Source organism: Struthio camelus, unplaced genomic scaffold, assembly GCF_040807025.1.
Source record: "Struthio camelus isolate bStrCam1 unplaced genomic scaffold, bStrCam1.hap1 HAP1_SCAFFOLD_115, whole genome shotgun sequence".
Lineage (NCBI taxonomy): Eukaryota > Metazoa > Chordata > Aves > Struthioniformes > Struthionidae > Struthio > Struthio camelus.
In genome coordinates, this window is record NW_027182707.1 from 32,968 (window position 1) to 52,625 (window position 19,658).

General features: G+C 68.0%; 1 protein-coding gene across 1 annotated transcript in view; it reads left to right on the top strand.

The window, feature by feature from the left end:
* The first annotated feature begins 5,747 nt into the window (after window positions 1-5,747).
* Window positions 5,748-19,658, top strand: part of NPHS1 (NPHS1 adhesion molecule, nephrin) — a 30,703-nt gene continuing 16,792 nt past the window's right edge. The window contains exons 1-7 of the mRNA XM_068929466.1: window positions 5,748-5,832; window positions 6,646-6,804; window positions 7,698-7,767; window positions 8,108-8,299; window positions 8,469-8,591; window positions 9,404-9,529; window positions 19,096-19,177. Coding sequence (XP_068785567.1) covers window positions 6,784-6,804; window positions 7,698-7,767; window positions 8,108-8,299; window positions 8,469-8,591; window positions 9,404-9,529; window positions 19,096-19,177 — 614 coding nt within the window. The 5' untranslated portion in view covers window positions 5,748-5,832; window positions 6,646-6,783. The remainder of the gene's footprint in view (window positions 5,833-6,645; window positions 6,805-7,697; window positions 7,768-8,107; window positions 8,300-8,468; window positions 8,592-9,403; window positions 9,530-19,095; window positions 19,178-19,658) is intronic.

Sequence of the window (19,658 nt, forward strand, 5' to 3'; positions counted from 1 at the left end):
GATCCCAGGATGAGATCGGGGCTCTGGTGGGGGGATGAGGGATCCCAGGGTGGGACGAGGGACCCCGGGGTGGGATGAGGGCTCAGGGAGGGGGATCAGGGATCCCGGGGTGTGATCGGGGGGGATCAGGGCTACCAAGGTGGCATCAGGGCTCCTGGGCTGGGATCAGGGGACCCTGGGGTGAGATCAAGGTTCCTGGGGTGGGATCAGGGATCCCGGGGTGGGATTGGGGCACCCAGGGTGGGATTCAGGCTCCTGGGGTGGGATTGGGGCTCCTGGGGTGGGATCGGGGATCCTGGGGTGGGATCGGGGTGCTCAGGATGGGATTGGGGCTCCTGGGGTGGGATCAGGGGATCCTGGGGTGGGATCAGGGTGCTCAGGATGGGATTGGAGCTCCTGGGGTGGGATCAGGAGATCCCGGGGTGGGATTGGGGCTCCTGGGGTGGGATCAGGGGATCCTGGGGTGGGATTGGGGCTCCTGGGGTGGGATCAGGGGCTCCTGGGGTGGGATCGGGGTGCTCAGGATGGGATTGGGGCTCCTGGGGTGGGATCAGGGGATCCTGGGGTGGGATCAGGGTGCTCAGGATGGGATTGGAGCTCCTGGGGTGGGATCAGGAGATCCCGGGGTGGGATTGGGGCTCCTGGGGTGGGATCAGGGGATCCTGGGGTGGGATTGGGGTTCCTGGGGTGGGATCAGGGGCTCCTGGGGTGGGATCGGGGTGCTCAGGATGGGATTGGGGCTCCTGGGGTGGGATCAGGGGATCCCGGGGTGGGATCAGGAGATCCCGGGGTGGGATCAGGGGATCCTGGGGTGGGATCAGGGGATCCTGGGGTGGAATCGGGGTGCTCAGGATGGGATTGGGGCTCCTGGGGTGGGATCAGGGGCTCCTGGGGTGGGATCAGGGGATCCCGGGGTGGGATCAGGGGATCCTGGGGTGGGATTGGAGCTCCTGGGGTGGGATCAGGAGATCCCAGGGTGGGATTGGGGCTCCTGGGGTGGGATTCAGGCTCCTGGGGTGGGATCAGGAGATCCCAGGGTGGGATCAGGGGATCCCGGGGTGGGATCGGGGCATCTGGCGCTGGGAGGGGGGGCTCCCCGGGCGGGATCAGGGTGTCCCCGTCGGCACCCGGCCCCGTGCCGCCGGCTGGATGCCGGGCGAGCCGGGACACACTGGGGTGGTGGGACTCATCAGGGTGGTGGGACACGCTGGGGTGGTGGGACATAACTGGGTGGTGGGACGTAGCTGGGGTGGCGGGACGCGCCTGGGTGCTGGGATACACCAGGGTGGTGGGACACGCCTGGGTGCTAGGACACATGTAGGTGGTGGGCCACGCTGGGGTGCTGCGACTCACCTGCGTGGTGGGACACCCTGGGGCGGTGGGACATGTTGCAGTGGTGGGACATAACTGGGTGGTGGGACACAGCTGGGTGGTGGGACACAGCTGGGGCGGTGGCACACAATGCGCCAAGGTGGTGGGACACACCTGGGGTGGTGGGACACACCATACCGGGGTGGTGAGACATAACTGGGTGGTGGGACACAGCTGGGTGGTGGGACGCAATGCACCAGGGTGGTAGGACACACCTGGGGTGGTGGGACATGCTGGGGTGGCGAGACATAACTGGGTGGTGGGACGCACCTGGATGGTGGGACACACCACACCGGGGTGCTGGGACATAGCTCGGTGGTGGGACACACCTGGGTGGTGAGACACGCCTGGGTGGTGGGACGCGCTGGGGTGGTGGGACATAACTGGGTGGTGAGATGTACTAGCGTGGTGGGACACGCTGGGGTGGTCAGAGGTGCTAGGGTGGTGGGACACACCTGGGTGATGGGACACAATGTGCTGCTATGGTGCTGGGACACAGCTGGGCGGTGGGACACACCTGAGGTGGTGGGACACAGCTGGGCGGTGGGACACACCTGAGGTGGTGGGACATAGCTGGGTGATGGGACCCACTTGGATGGTGGGACACACCACACCGGGGTGCTGGGACATAACTCGGTGCTGGGACACACCTGGGTGGTCAAACGTCCTAGGGTGGTGGGACACACCTGGGTAGTGAGATGTACTAGGGGGGTAGGACGTACCTGGGTGGTGGGACACACCCGGTCGCCGGCCGCCGCCTCGTCCCCCCTCACCGGAGCGCTCCGGGATCGGCTGCCCGGCGGGCGGCGTTCCCGCCGGAATCTCCTCCCTCTCAGCGCCCGGAGCCGTGCGGCAGGTTTTTTCCGGCTCTCCGCCCGGCGGAAACTTCCGAATTTTCTAGAAAGGCGACAAAAAGCTGGGACCCACCCCCCCCCGGCTGTGGAAGCATCCGCCTGTCTCTGTCACGGCTCCGGGTCGGAGGCCTCCGCACGACCCGCCTCTGGGAATGCTCGTGGGGACCCCCCAGCCCCATGGCTGCCCCACAGTCACCCATAGGCATCCCCTCGCCCCCATACAGTGTGGGTGCCCCACAGGGATCCACTAGCCCCATAAGGGCCCCCCAGCGCCACACACTTTGGGTGCCCCATAGGGACCCCATAGCCCCACAGGAATCCCCCCTAGTCTCACAGGGACCTTCCCTAGCCCCACAGGGACCCCTCCCAGTCCCACTGGAACTCCCTAGCCCCATATGGACCCTCCCTAGTGCCACAGGGGCCCCCCAGCCCCAAAGGAACCCCCCCAGCCCCACAGGGACTCCCCTAGCCCTACGGGAGCCCCATAGCCCCATATGGTCCCCCCCAGCCCCAAAGGAACCCCCCCAGCCCCACAAGAACCCCACAGCTCCACAGGAAGTCCCTAGCCCCATAGGGACCCTCCCTAGCCCCACAGGAACCTCATAGGGACCCTCCAGCCCCACAGGAACCTCCTAGCCCCACAGGGACCCCCCCAGCCCCACAGGAACCCCATAGCCCCATACAGACCACCCCAGCCCCAAAGGGACCCCCAGCCCCACAGCGAACCCCCAGCTCCACAGGGACCCTCTCTAGCCCCACAGGGATCCCCCCCCAGCCCCACAGGGACCCCCTTAGCCCCATAGGGATCCCATAGCCCCACAGGAACCCCCTAGCCCCATACAGACCACCTAGCCCCACAGGGATCCCCCCCCCAGCCCCACAGGGACCCCCATAGCCCCATAGGGATCCCATAGCCCCACAGGAATCCCCCAGCCCCATACAGACCACCTAGCCCCACAGGGATCCCCCCCCCAGCCCCACAGGGACCCCCATAGCCCCATAGGGATCCCATAGCCCCACAGGAACCCCCCAGCCCCATACAGACCACCTAGCCCCACAGGGACCCCCATAGCCCCATAGGGATCCCATAGCCCCACAGGAACCCCCCAGCCCCATACAGACCACCTAGCCCCACAGGGATCCCCCCCCCCAGCCCCACAGGGACCCCCATAGCCCCATAGGGATCCCATAGCCCCACAGGAACCCCCCAGCCCCATACAGACCACCTAGCCCCACAGGGATCCCCCCCCAGCCCCACAGGGACCCCCGTAGCCCCATAGGGATCCCATAGCCCCACAGGAACCCCCCAGCCCCATACAGACCACCTAGACCCACAGGGATCCCCCCCCAGCCCCACAGGGACCCCCATAGCCCCATAGGGATCCCATAGTCCCACAGGAACCCCCCAGCCCCATACAGACCACCTAGACCCACAGGGATCCCCCTCCCAGCCCCACAGGGACCCCCATAGCCCCATAGGGATCCCATAGCCCCACAGGAACCCCCCAGCCCCATACAGACCACCTAGCCCCACAGGGACCCCCCCCCGGCCCCCACACACTGCCATCGCCTCACAGCGACGAAGCTCCGAGGCGGCCGCTTCCCGCCCGCGGCCACGCCCCGCCCCCCCGGGGGCGCCGCGCCCAATCAGCGCGCGCCAGCCGCCCCGCGGCGCCCAATCAGCGCCGCCCTCCCCTCCCTCCTCCACCCCCTTCCTTCGCCCTCACGTGGACCCCCTCCCCCCTCCCGCCCGCCAGCCACCGCTTCCAGGGCCGCCGCCCCGCCCCCTCCCCGCGGCGCGGCCAATCAGCGCGCGCCAGCGGCCCCCCCCCCGCTCCGCGGCGGCTAATGGGCGCCGCCCGCCGAGCGGGCGCGTGCCCGCGAGGCCCTCGAGCGACCGTTAAACGGCCGCTCCCTCCCCCCACCTGCGCGACCGTTAAACGGCCGTTAAGCGGCCGCTTCCCCCCCCCATCGCAGCGCCCGTTAAACGGCCGTTGCGCCCCCCCCCCCCCGGCTGCGCGACCGTTAAACAGCCGTTTCCCCCGCCTCAGCAGCCGTTAAACGGCTCTTCCCCCCCCCCCCACCAACAAGCGCCTACAAAATGGCGGCTCCGCCCCTGGAGGCGGCCGCGAAATGGCCGCCGTGGAGGCCTGACCGCCGTCGCCGAGCTGCAGCCCGGCCCTCGGGGCGACCCCCCCCCCCCCGGGTAAGCGGCAGCCGCCTCGCTGCCCCCTTGGTGTCCCCCCCCTTGTCCTCGCTGTCCCCCCCCCCACCATGGTCTCGCGGGTGCCCCTCACCTCGGCCTCAGGCCTCGTCTCCTTGAGGTAGGATTTGGGTAGAGCTGACTTCAGCCCCCTCCGCCGCCACCCTCTTCCCCTCCTTCCCTCCCCTCCGGCCTCTTTGAGCCGTGCGGCCCTTTTTGGCCACGCTGGGGGGGGGTTCGGCTCCTCTGCCGTGGGGCGAACCTCGATGGGGGGGGGGGGGGAAAGGGCCGCCGTTTCCCTCCCGCGCCTCGGCTCGCCGCGCCGGAGCCGGAACGCTTCGCGGCTGCCTCGGCGTTAGTTAGCGCAGCGTAAAACTCATTTTATTCTTATTTTTCCCGCCTTGCAGGTTTATTCGCGTCGCCGGCAGCGAAACGGCGGCCGCGCCGACGTCGTTTCCCAGCCCGGCTAATAAGGACGACGCCTCGGAGCAGCTAACGCTGCCTGCCCGCCGCGGATGCGAGGCCGTCGACAGCTGCGGCCGGCCCCGAAAATAGCTGCTTCCCGCCCTTGCCTAGCTGGGGAAACGGGTGAAAAAACAGCGATTTTGGAGGCGCCAGCCGTTCCCCGTGGCGGCAGCAAGCGCCCGGGACCCCGGAGCCGCCTGCGCCACCTTCCTCTGCGCCCCCTCCTCATCCTCGGCCTTGCCGCGGGGCATGATGGGAAGTGTAGGCCGTGGGGGGGGGGTCTCTGGGCCTTGCCGCGGGGCATGATGGGAAGTGTAGGCCGTGGGGGGTGGTCTCTGGGCCTTGCCGCAGGGCATGATGGGAGATGTAGGCTGTGGGGGGGGGTCTCTGGGTCTTGCCGCAGGGCATGATGGGAGATGTAGGCCGTGGGGGGGGGTCTAGGCCTTGCCGCAGGGCATGATGGGAGATGTAGGCTGTGGGGGGGTCTCTGGGCCTTGCTGCAGGGCATGATGGGAGATGTAGGCTGTGGGGGGGTCTCTGGGCCTTGCTGCAGGGCATGATGGGAGATGTAGGCCGTGGGGGGGTCTCTGGGCCTTGCTGCGGGGCATGATGGGAGATGTAGGCTGTGGGGGTCTCTAGGCCTTGCTGCAGGGCATGATGGGAGATGTAGGCTGTGGGGGGGGTCTCTGGGCCTTGCCGTGGGGCATGATGGGAGGTGTAGGCTGTGGGGGGGGTTCCCTTGTGGCCCCAGTTCCTCCCAGTTCCTCCTCCCGCCTCACACTGGGGCCGTTGGGCCCCATCACAGGGGGGGGAAGGGGAGGTTGGGGGGCGGGGCATGGTCTTAGCCCCACCCTCTCACCCCCAGGCCCCGCCCCCAGGCACTACAGTACAGTGAACCAGTATGGACTAGTAGAGACCAGTACAGACCAGCACAAACCAGTAAGAGCCAGCCCAGCCCAGTTTGGCCTGACCCCGCTCCTCGTGCCAGGCCTTGCCCCCCATAGGCAGCCTAGAGGCACCCTATAGAGAGCTTGCAACGTGTCCTGCCCCATAGACACCCATAGGGACCCATAGGTCCCCACTCCACACCCTATAGGGACCCCATAGCCCCCCTCCCTGTCCCCTATGGGCCCCATAGGCACCCTATAGGGCCTCCCTGGAGACCCCATAGACACCTCGCAGCGTCCCCTGCCCCATAGACACCCCGTAGATACCCATAAGGTGCTCCTCCACACGCTATAGGGACCCCAAAGGGATCTCGTAGCCCCCTCCTGTCCCCTGTGGGCTCTATAGGCACCCTGCAGCCCCCTTCCACCCTACGGGAACGCTATAGGGAGCCCAGAGGCATGCTGTTGTCCCCTACGGGCCCCATAGAGACCCCAGAGGGGCTTCACGGAGACCTCTTAGTTGCCTTCTTGTGCCCTATGGGCCCCACAGGGAGCATGTAGTCCTTTCCTGAGCTGTGGGCACCCTATAGGCCTCCCCCTCATCCCCTATGGAGGCTGTAGGGTCTCTATAGGGGCTCTAAGCCCCCTGCTGCCCTATAGGCACCCCAGAGAGACCCCAAGGAGAGACCATAGCCACCCCATCCCCTATGGAGGCTGTAGAGTCTCTATAGGGGCTCTAAGCCCCCCGCCGCCCTATAGGGACCCCAGAGAGACCCCAAGGAGAGCCCATGATCCCCCCCCCATCCCCTATGGACCCCATAGGGGCCATCAGAGAGGTCCCCGAGCTCCACCCCCTCCCCCGCAGCAGCCCCGGACGCCTGGGCCCCGGCCGTCCCCGCCTCCGCCGTCCCCCCCGCATTCCCCAAATTCCCCGGCGTCAGCGCCCTGCCCCCGCTCCGAGGGGCCCAGGCGTCCGGGACCTCCTCGCTCACCCCCCTGCGCCATGGCCGGACGCCGGGGCCCCGTGAGTGGCCCTGGGGGGGGCGTCTGGGGGGCAGAGCGGGTCGTTGGGGGTCCCGGGGGGGTAATTGGGTGTCCAGAGGGGTCTGGGGGGGGCAGTTAAGGGTCTGGGGGGGCAGTTGGGGGTCTTGAAGGTGGTAATTGGGTGTCCAGAGGGGGCCGGGGGGGAAGTTGGGGGTCTGGGGGGGGTAATTGGGGGTCTGGGGGGGCAATTGGGGGTCCCGGGGGGTAATTGGGTGTCCAGAGGGGGCTGGGGGGCAGTTGGGGGTCCCAGGGTCGTAATTGGGTGTCCAGAGGGGGCCGGGGGGGCAGTTAAGGGTCTGGGGGGGAAGTTGGGGGTCCCGAGGGTGGTAATTGGGTGTCCAGAGGGGGCCGGGGGGCAGTTAAGGGTCTGGGGGGGAAGTTGGGGGTCCTGGGGGGGTAATTGGGGGTCTGGGGGGGAAGTTGGGGGTCCCGGGGGGTAATTGGGTGTCCAGAGGGGGTTGGGGGGGCAGTTGGGGGTCCCAGGGAGGTAATTGGGTGTCCAGAGGGGGCCAGGGGGGAAGTTGGGGGTCGGGGGGGTAATTGGGGGTCTGGGGGGGCAGTTGGGGGTCCCAGGGAGGTAATTGGGTGTCCAGAGGGGGCTGGGGGGGCAGTTGGGGGTCCCAGGGGAGTAATTGGGGGGCCAGAGGGGGGCGGGGGGGCAGTTAAGGGTCTGCGGGGGAAGTTGGGGGTCCTGGGGGGGTAATTGGGGGTCTGGGGGGGCAGTTGGGGGTCCCGGGGGGGTAATTGGGGGGCCAGAGGGAGCTGGGGAGGGCAGTTGGGGGTCTGGGGGGGTCTTGGGGGGGGGCAGGGCCCCCTGCTCCCCCTCCCCCGCTCCTGCTGACCCCTGGTGCCCCCGTGGGGGGGGTGGGGCAGGAGGCGGGGCCGACTGCCGGCCCCTCCCCCTGGCTGCTGGTGCTGCTGCTGCTGCTGGGCGGGGTCACAGGTGAGGGGGCGGGGCTGGGGTCAGCGGGGGGTCACGGGGGGGTCGTGGGGGTGGGGGAGGTGGTGAGGTCACGGGGGGTCGCTGGGGGGGTGCAGCGAGGTCACGGGGGGGTCGGGGGTCATGCGGGGGTCATGGAGAGGTCGGGGGTCACAGGGAGGTCAGCGAGGAGGTCGGTGGGGTCACCGGGGGGCACAGTGGGGTCACAGGGAGGTCACGAGGTCACCGGGGGGTCACCGGGGTGGGAGGGGTGCGGAGGCGGGTCACAGGGAGGTCGGGGGGGGTCGTCACTGGGGGGGGCGTGGCCTGAGGCGGCCCCGCCCCCACCTCGCCTCCTCCACAGGGGGCGTGGCCAGCCCGGGCTTCCTGGAGGAGCCGTCCAATCGGAGCGCGGGGCTGGGCGAGGAGGCGGAGCTGCGGTGCGTGGTGGGGCCGGGGGGCGGGGCCGTGCAGTGGGCCAAGGACGGGCTGCTGCTGGGGGCCCCGCCCACCGCCGCCTTCCCCCGCTACCGATTGGCCGGCGACCCGCGGCGAGGTCAGTGGGGCGGGGCCTGCCCGGAGGGGGCGGGGTCTGCAGGGGGCGGGGTAAATGGGGCATCGCCCGGACGCCTGGGCCCCAAAAAGGGGGGAGGGAATAGAGGGCCCAGGACGCCTGGGTCCCTCCCCGGACGCCTGGGTCCCTCCCGGACGCCTGGGCCCCGCAGGCGAGCACCACCTGCGCATCGCCGGGGTGACGCTGGAGGACGACGGCGCCTTCGAGTGCCAACTGGGAGCCGCCAACGGCACCGGGCCCCGGGCGTCGCGGCCCGCCCTGCTCACCGTGCTGGGTGCGCCTGGCCCCACTGGGAGGCACTGGGAGGCACGGGTCGTTGTTGGGAGAGCGCTGGGGGGCACTGGGAAGCACTGGAACACGCTGTAGGGGCACTGGGCGAGCACTGGGTGGATGCTGGGAGCACTGGGAGGCAACGGGGGGACACTGGGAACACTGGGAGGGAACTGGGAAGCACTGGAAGGCACTGGGGGGGTGCTGGGCATTACTTGGCAGGCATTGGGGGGATGCTGGCAGCACTGGGAGGGCACTGGGAAGCACTGGAAAACGCTGCAGGGACACTGGGAGTTAGTGGGAGAGCACTGGGTGGATGCTTGGAGCACTGGGAGGGAACTGGGGGGCACTAGGAGGGCCTGGGAGGCAACTGGGAAGCACTGGGAGAGCACTGGGGGGGTGACTGGGAGCACTGGGAGGGAACTGGGAAGCACTGGGAGAGCACTGTGGGGGATGCTGGGAGCACTGGGAGGGAACTGGGGGGTCACTGGGAGAAATGGGAGGCACTGTTGGGGCACTGGGCATTACTGGGCAGGCACTGGGTGGACGCTGGGAGCACTGGGGGTCACTGGGAGCACTGGGAGGCAACTGGGAAGCACTGGGAGAGCACTGTGGGGGTCACTGGGAGCACTGGGAGGGCCAGGGAGGGAACTGGGAAGCACTGGGAGAGCACTGTGGGGGTGACTGGGAGCACTGGGAGGGAAGTGGGGGGCGCTAGGGGGCACTGGGAGCACTGGGGGGCCCTGGGCGTTACTGGGAGCACTGGCGGGGGTCACCGGGAGGGCGCAGGGGGTCACGGCGCGCCGCCCCCCGCAGTGCCCCCGGGGCGCCCGGTGCTGGCGCTGCCCCCCGGCGGCCCCACCTGGGTGGCCGGGACCCCCCAGGAGGTGCGGTGCCAGGCGGGGGACGGCAGACCCCCCCCGAGGGTGGCCTTGTCCTTGGGTGAGACCTGGGGGGGGACGGGGGGACACGGGGGGATGTGGGGGGACATGGGGGGACTGGGGGGACATGGAGGGACATGGGGGGACATGGAGGGACATGGGGGACACGGGGGACATGGGGGGACATGGAGGGACACGGGGGACATGGGGGACATGGGGGGACATGGGGGGACATGGGGGGACATGGAGGGACATGGAGGGACATGGGGGACATGGGGGACATGGGGGGACATGGGGGACATGGGGGGACATGGGGGACATGGAGGGACATGGAGGGACATGGGGGACATGGAGGGACATGGAGGGACATGGAGGACATGGGGGGACACGGGGGGACACGGGGGGACACGGGGGACACGGGGGGACATGGAGGGACATGGGGGACATGGGGGGACATGGGGGACATGGAGGGACATGGAGGGACATGGGGGGACATGGAGGACACGGGGGGACATGGGGGACACGGGGGGACACGGGGGGACATGGAGGGACACGGGGGGACATGGAGGGACATGGAGGGACATGGAGGGACATGGGGGGACATGGAGGACACGGGGGGACATGGGGGACACGGGGGGACACGGGGGGACATGGAGGGACACGGGGGGACATGGAGGGACATGGGGGGACATGGGGGACATGGGGGGACATGGGGGACATGGGGGACATGGGGACACGGAGGGACATGGGGGGACACGAGAGGACATGGAGGGACATGGGGGACATGGAGGGACATGGAGGGACATGGGGGGACATGGAGGGACATGGAGGACATGGAGGGACATGGGGGGACATGGAGGGACATGGGGGGACATGGGGGGACATGGGGGACACGGGGGGACATGGGGGACATGGGGACATGGGGGGACATGGGGGGACATGGAGGGACATGGGGGGACACGGGGGGACACGGGGGGACATGGAGGGACATGGGGGGACATGGGGGGACACGGGGGGACATGGGGGACATGGAGGGACATGGAGGGACATGGGGGGACATGGAGGGACATGGAGGACATGGGGGGACATGGAGGGACATGGAGGGACATGGGGGGACATGGGGGGACATGGAGGGACATGGGGGGACATGGGGGGACATGGGGGACACGGGGGGACATGGGGGGACATGGGGGACATGGGGACATGGGGGGGACATGGGGGGACATGGAGGGACATGGGGGGACATGGGGGGACACGGGGGGACATGGGGGACATGGAGGGACATGGGGGGACATGGGGGGACACGGGGGGACATGGAGGGACATGGAGGGACATGGAGGGACATGGAGGACATGGAGGGACATGGGGGGACATGGGGGGACATGGGGGGACACGGGGGGACATGGGGGACATGGAGGGACATGGGGGGACATGGGGGGACATGGGGGACATGGGGGACATGGGGACATGGAGGGACATGGGGGGACACGGAGGGACATGGGGGGACACGAGAGGACATGGAGGGACATGGGGGACATGGAGGGACATGGAGGGACATGGGGGGACATGGAGGGACATGGAGGACATGGAGGGACATGGGGGGACATGGGGGGACATGGAGGGACATGGGGGGACATGGGGGGACATGGGGGACACGGGGGGACATGGGGGGACATGGGGGACATGGGGACATGGGGGGACATGGGGGGACATGGAGGGACATGGGGGGACATGGGGGGACACGGGGGGACACGGGGGGACATGGAGGGACATGGGGGGACATGGGGGGACACGGGGGGACATGGGGGACATGGAGGGACATGGAGGGACATGGGGGGACATGGAGGGACATGGAGGACATGGAGGGACATGGAGGGACATGGGGGGACATGGGGGACATGGGGGGACACGGGGGGACATGGGGGACATGGAGGGACATGGGGGGACACGGAGGGACATGGGGGGACACGAGGGGACATGGAGGACACGGGGGACATGGAGGGACATGGAGGGACATGGGGGACATGGAGGGACATGGAGGACATGGGGGGACACGGGGGGACACGGGGGGACACGGGGGACACGGGGGGACATGGAGGGACATGGGGGGACATGGGGGACATGGGGGGACATGGGGGGACATGGGGGACATGGAGGGACATGGAGGGACATGGAGGGACATGGGGGGACATGGAGGACACGGGGGGACATGGGGGGACATGGGGGACACGGGGGGACATGGGGGGACATGGGGGACATGGGGGACATGGGGACATGGAGGGACATGGGGGGACACGGAGGGACATGGGGGGACACGAGAGGACATGGAGGGACATGGGGGACATGGAGGGACATGGAGGGACATGGGGGGACATGGAGGGACATGGAGGACATGGAGGGACATGGGGGGACATGGGACATGGAGGGACATGGGGGGACATGGGGGGACATGGGGGACACGGGGGGACATGGGGGGACATGGGGGACATGGGGACATGGGGGGACATGGAGGGACATGGGGGGACATGGGGGGACACGGGGGGACATGGGGGACATGGAGGGACATGGGGGGACATGGGGGGACACGGGGGGACATGGAGGGACATGGGGGGACATGGGGGACATGGAGGGACATGGGGGACATGGAGGACATGGGGGACATGGAGGGACATGGAGGGACATGGGGGGACATGGAGGACATGGAGGGACATGGGGGGACATGGGGGGACATGGAGGGACATGGGGGGACATGGGGGGACATGGGGGGACACGGGGGGACATGGGGGACATGGAGGGACATGGGGGGACACGGAGGGACATGGGGGGACACGAGGGGACATGGAGGACACGGGGGGACACGGGGGGACACGGGGGGACATGGAGGGACATGGGGGGACATGGGGGGACATGGGGGGACACGGGGGGACATGGAGGGACATGGGACATGGAGGACACGGGGGGACACGGGGGGACATGGAGGGACATGGGGGACATGGGGGACATGGGGGGACATGGGGGGACACGAGGGGACATGGAGGACACGGGGGGACACGGGGGGACATGGAGGGACATGGGGGGACATGGAGGGACATGGAGGACATGGAGGGACATGGGGGGACACGGAGGGACATGGGGGGACACGGGACATGGAGGGACATGGAGGACATGGAGGGACATGGGGGGACATGGAGGGACATGGAGGACATGGAGGGACATGGGGGGACATGGAGGGACATGGGGGGACATGGGGGGACATGGGGGACACGGGGGGACATGGGGGACATGGGGACATGGGGGGACATGGGGGGACATGGAGGGACATGGGGGGACACGGGGGGACACGGGGGGACATGGAGGGACATGGGGGGACATGGGGGGACACGGGGGGACATGGGGGACATGGAGGGACATGGAGGGACATGGGGGGACATGGGGGGACATGGAGGGACATGGGGGGACATGGGGGGACATGGGGGACACGGGGGGACATGGGGGGACATGGGGGACATGGGGACATGGGGGGACATGGAGGGACATGGGGGGACATGGGGGGACACGGGGGGACATGGGGGACATGGGGGGACATGGGGGGACACGGGGGGACATGGAGGGACATGGAGGGACATGGAGGACATGGAGGGACATGGGGGGACATGGGGGGACATGGGGGGACACGGGGGGACATGGGGGACATGGAGGGACATGGGGGGACATGGGGGACATGGGGGGACATGGGGGACATGGGGGACATGGGGACATGGAGGGACATGGGGGGACATGGGGGACATGGGGGACATGGAGGGACATGGGGGGACATGGGGGACATGGAGGGACATGGACATGGAGGGACATGGGGGACATGGAGGGACATGGAGGGACATGGGGGACATGGGGGACATGGAGGGACATGGAGGGACATGGGGGGACATGGAGGGACATGGGGGGACATGGGGGACATGGGGGGACATGGGGGACATGGAGGGACATGGAGGGACATGGGGGACATGGAGGGACATGGAGGGACATGGAGGACATGGGGGGACACGGGGGGACACGGGGGGACACGGGGGACACGGGGGGACATGGAGGGACATGGGGGGACATGGGGGACATGGGGGGACATGGGGGGACATGGGGGACATGGAGGGACATGGAGGGACATGGGGGGACATGGAGGACACGGGGGGACATGGGGGACACGGGGGGACACGGGGGGACATGGAGGGACACGGGGGGACATGGAGGGACATGGAGGGACATGGAGGGACATGGGGGGACATGGAGGACACGGGGGGACATGGGGGACACGGGGGGACACGGGGGGACATGGAGGGACACGGGGGGACATGGAGGGACATGGGGGGACATGGGGGACATGGGGGGACATGGGGGACATGGGGGACATGGGGACACGGAGGGACATGGGGGGACACGGAGGGACATGGGGGGACACGAGAGGACATGGAGGGACATGGGGGACATGGAGGGACATGGAGGGACATGGGGGGACATGGAGGGACATGGAGGACATGGAGGGACATGGGGGGACATGGAGGGACATGGGGGGACATGGGGGGACATGGGGGACACGGGGGGACATGGGGGACATGGGGACATGGGGGGACATGGGGGGACATGGAGGGACATGGGGGGACACGGGGGGACACGGGGGGACATGGAGGGACATGGGGGGACATGGGGGGACACGGGGGGACATGGGGGACATGGAGGGACATGGAGGGACATGGGGGGACATGGAGGGACATGGAGGACATGGGGGGACATGGAGGGACATGGAGGGACATGGGGGGACATGGGGGGACATGGAGGGACATGGGGGGACATGGGGGGACATGGGGGACACGGGGGGACATGGGGGGACATGGGGGACATGGGGACATGGGGGGACATGGGGGGACATGGAGGGACATGGGGGGACATGGGGGGACACGGGGGGACATGGGGGACATGGAGGGACATGGGGGGACATGGGGGGACACGGGGGGACATGGAGGGACATGGAGGGACATGGAGGACATGGAGGGACATGGGGGGACATGGGGGGACACGGGGGGACATGGGGGACATGGAGGGACATGGGGGGACATGGGGGACATGGGGGGACATGGGGGACATGGGGGACATGGGGACATGGAGGGACATGGGGGGACACGGAGGGACATGGGGGGACACGAGAGGACATGGAGGGACATGGGGGACATGGAGGGACATGGAGGGACATGGGGGGACATGGAGGGACATGGAGGACATGGAGGGACATGGGGGGACATGGGGGGACATGGAGGGACATGGGGGGACATGGGGGGACATGGGGGACACGGGGGGACATGGGGGGACATGGGGGACATGGGGACATGGGGGGACATGGGGGGACATGGAGGGACATGGGGGGACATGGGGGGACACGGGGGGACACGGGGGGACATGGAGGGACATGGGGGGACATGGGGGGACACGGGGGGACATGGGGGACATGGAGGGACATGGGGGGACATGGAGGGACATGGAGGACATGGAGGGACATGGAGGGACATGGGGGGACATGGGGGACATGGGGGGACACGGGGGGACATGGGGGACATGGAGGGACATGGGGGGACACGGAGGGACATGGGGGGACACGAGGGGACATGGAGGACACGGGGGACATGGAGGGACATGGAGGGACATGGGGGACATGGAGGGACATGGAGGGACATGGAGGACATGGGGGGACACGGGGGGACACGGGGGGACACGGGGGACACGGGGGGACATGGAGGGACATGGGGGGACATGGGGGACATGGGGGGACATGGGGGGACATGGGGGACATGGAGGGACATGGAGGGACATGGAGGGACATGGGGGGACATGGAGGACACGGGGGGACATGGGGGGACATGGGGGACACGGGGGGACATGGGGGGACATGGGGGACATGGGGGACATGGGGACATGGAGGGACATGGGGGGACACGGAGGGACATGGGGGGACACGAGAGGACATGGAGGGACATGGGGGACATGGAGGGACATGGAGGGACATGGGGGGACATGGAGGGACATGGAGGACATGGAGGGACATGGGGGGACATGGGACATGGAGGGACATGGGGGGACATGGGGGGACATGGGGGACACGGGGGGACATGGGGGGACATGGGGGACATGGGGACATGGGGGGACATGGAGGGACATGGGGGGACATGGGGGGACACGGGGGGACATGGGGGACATGGAGGGACATGGGGGGACATGGGGGGACACGGGGGGACATGGGGGACATGGAGGGACATGGGGGGACATGGGGGGACATGGAGGGACATGGGGGGACATGGGGGGACATGGGGGGACACGGGGGGACATGGGGGACATGGAGGGACATGGGGGGACACGGAGGGACATGGGGGGACACGAGGGGACATGGAGGACACGGGGGGACACGGGGGGACACGGGGGGACATGGAGGGACATGGGGGGACATGGAGGGACATGGAGGACATGGGGGGACATGGAGGGACATGGAGGGACATGGGGGGACATGGGGGGACATGGAGGGACATGGGGGGACATGGGGGGACATGGGGGACACGGGGGGACATGGGGGGACATGGGGGACATGGGGACATGGGGGGGACATGGGGGGACATGGAGGGACATGGGGGGACATGGGGGGACACGGGGGGACATGGGGGACATGGAGGGACATGGGGGGACATGGGGGGACACGGGGGGACATGGAGGGACATGGAGGGACATGGAGGGACATGGAGGACATGGAGGGACATGGGGGGACATGGGGGGACATGGGGGGACACGGGGGGACATGGGGGACATGGAGGGACATGGGGGGACATGGGGGACATGGGGGGACATGGGGGACATGGGGGACATGGGGACATGGAGGGACATGGGGGGACACGGAGGGACATGGGGGGACACGAGAGGACATGGAGGGACATGGGGGACATGGAGGGACATGGAGGGACATGGGGGGACATGGAGGGACATGGAGGACATGGAGGGACATGGGGGGACATGGGGGGACATGGAGGGACATGGGGGGACATGGGGGGACATGGGGGACACGGGGGGACATGGGGGGACATGGGGGACATGGGGACATGGGGGGACATGGGGGGACATGGAGGGACATGGGGGGACATGGGGGGACACGGGGGGACACGGGGGGACATGGAGGGACATGGGGGGACATGGGGGGACACGGGGGGACATGGGGGACATGGAGGGACATGGAGGGACATGGGGGGACATGGAGGACATGGAGGGACATGGAGGGACATGGGGGGACATGGGGGACATGGGGGGACACGGGGGGACATGGGGGACATGGAGGGACATGGGGGGACACGGAGGGACATGGGGGGACACGAGGGGACATGGAGGACACGGGGGACATGGAGGGACATGGAGGGACATGGGGGACATGGAGGGACATGGAGGGACATGGAGGACATGGGGGGACACGGGGGGACACGGGGGGACACGGGGGACACGGGGGGACATGGAGGGACATGGGGGGACATGGGGGACATGGGGGGACATGGGGGGACATGGGGGACATGGAGGGACATGGAGGGACATGGAGGGACATGGGGGGACATGGAGGACACGGGGGGACATGGGGGGACATGGGGGACACGGGGGGACATGGGGGGACATGGGGGACATGGGGGACATGGGGACATGGAGGGACATGGGGGGACACGGAGGGACATGGGGGGACACGAGAGGACATGGAGGGACATGGGGGACATGGAGGGACATGGAGGGACATGGGGGGACATGGAGGGACATGGAGGACATGGAGGGACATGGGGGGACATGGGACATGGAGGGACATGGGGGGACATGGGGGGACATGGGGGACACGGGGGGACATGGGGGGACATGGGGGACATGGGGACATGGGGGGACATGGAGGGACATGGGGGGACATGGGGGGACACGGGGGGACATGGGGGACATGGAGGGACATGGGGGGACATGGGGGGACACGGGGGGACATGGAGGGACATGGGACATGGAGGACACGGGGGGACACGGGGGGACATGGAGGGACATGGGGGACATGGGGGACATGGGGGGACATGGGGGGACACGAGGGGACATGGAGGACACGGGGGGACACGGGGGGACATGGAGGGACATGGGGGGACATGGAGGGACATGGGGGGACACGGAGGGACATGGGGGGACACGGGACATGGAGGGACATGGAGGACATGGAGGGACATGGGGGGACATGGAGGGACATGGGGGGACATGGGGGGACACGGGGGGACATGGGGGACATGGAGGGACATGGGGGGACACGGAGGGACATGGGGGGACACGAGGGGACATGGAGGACACGGGGGGACATGGGGGGACATGGAGGGACACGGACATGGAGGACACGGGGGGACATGGGGGGACGGGGGACATGGAGGGACATGGAGGGACATGGGGGACACGGGGGGACATGGGGGGACATGGGGGGACATGGGGGACGTGGGGGGACATGGGGGGACATGGGGGGACATGGGGGACATGGGGGGACATGGAGGGACATGGGGGACATGGAGGGACATGGAGGGACATGGGGGACGTGGGGGGACATGGGGGACATGGAGGGACATGGGGGGACATGGGGGGACATGGGGGACATGGAGGGACATGGGGGGACGTGGGGGGACATGGGGGGACATGGAGGGACATGGGGGACATGGGGGGACATGGGGGACATGGAGGGACATGGGGGACATGGGGGGACATGGGGGGACACGGGGGACACGGGGGGACATGGGGGACATGGGGGGACATGGGGGGACATGGGGGACATGGAGGGACATGGGGGGACATGGAGGGACATGGGGGACATGGAGGGACATGGGGGACATGGGGGACATGGAGGGACATGGGGGGACATGGGGGGACACGGGGGGACACGGAGGGACACGGGGGGACATGGGGGACATGGAGGGACATGGGGGACATGGGGGGACATGGAGGGACACGGGGGGACACGGGGGGACACGGAGGGACACGGGGGGACATGGAGGACATGGAGGGACATGGGGAGACATGGAGGGACATGGGGGACATGGGGGACATGGGGGGACATGGGGGACATGGGGGACATGGAGGGACATGGGGGGACATGGAGGGACATGGGGGACATGGGGGACATGGGGGACATGGGGGGACATGGGGGACATGGGGGACATGGGGGGACATGGAGGGACATGGAGGGACATGGGGGGACATGGAGGAGACAGGGACATGGGGGGACATGGGGGACATGGAGGACATGGAGGGACATGGGGGGACACGGGGGGACACGGGGGGACATGGAGGGACATGGGGGACATGGGGGACATGGGGGGACATGGGGGGACACGGGGGACACGAGCTGGTTTTCCGCTGCCTGCTGGCCAGTTTCAGGACACATTTGGGGTGAATCGGGGCGGTTTTGGGGCCGGTTTTGGGGCGGGTGTCTTGGGGTGAATCGGGGCGGTTTTGGGGCCGCCGCAGGGGGCGTTTTGGGGTGAATCGGGGCGGTTTTGGGGCCGCCGCGGGGGCGTTTTGGGGTGAATCGGGGCGGTTTTGGGGCCGCCGCAGGGGGGCTCCCGCTGCCCGCCGTCTCCTCCCGCCTCCTGGACGGCTCCCGGCCCAAGCTGAGCTCCGCCGAGGCCTCCGTCCGGTGAGCACCAGTGCCCCCCAGTGCCCCCCAGTGCCCCCCAGTGCCCCCCCGCCGCCCCTGCGCTGCCTCCGCACCAGCATGGGCCAGTACAATCCAGTACGGACCAGTACAGATCCCTGTAGGCACCTACAGTCCAGTGTAGACCAGTAAGAACTAGTATGGGCCACCATGGACCAGTGAGACCTGTTACAGACCAGTAAGAACCAGTATGGGCCACCATGGACCACCATGGACCAGTGAGACCCGTTACAGACCAGTAAGAACCAGTATGGGCCACCATGGACCACCATGGACCAGTAAGACCTATTACAGACCAGTAAGAACCAGTATGGGCCACCATGGACCACCATGGACCAGTGAGACCTATTACAGACCAGTAAGAACCATTATGGGCTGCTAAGGACCAGTCTAGCCCAGTAACACCCAGCATGGACCAGAACAAACCAGTAAGGGCCAGTAGTGCCCAGTGCCGAGCGACGCA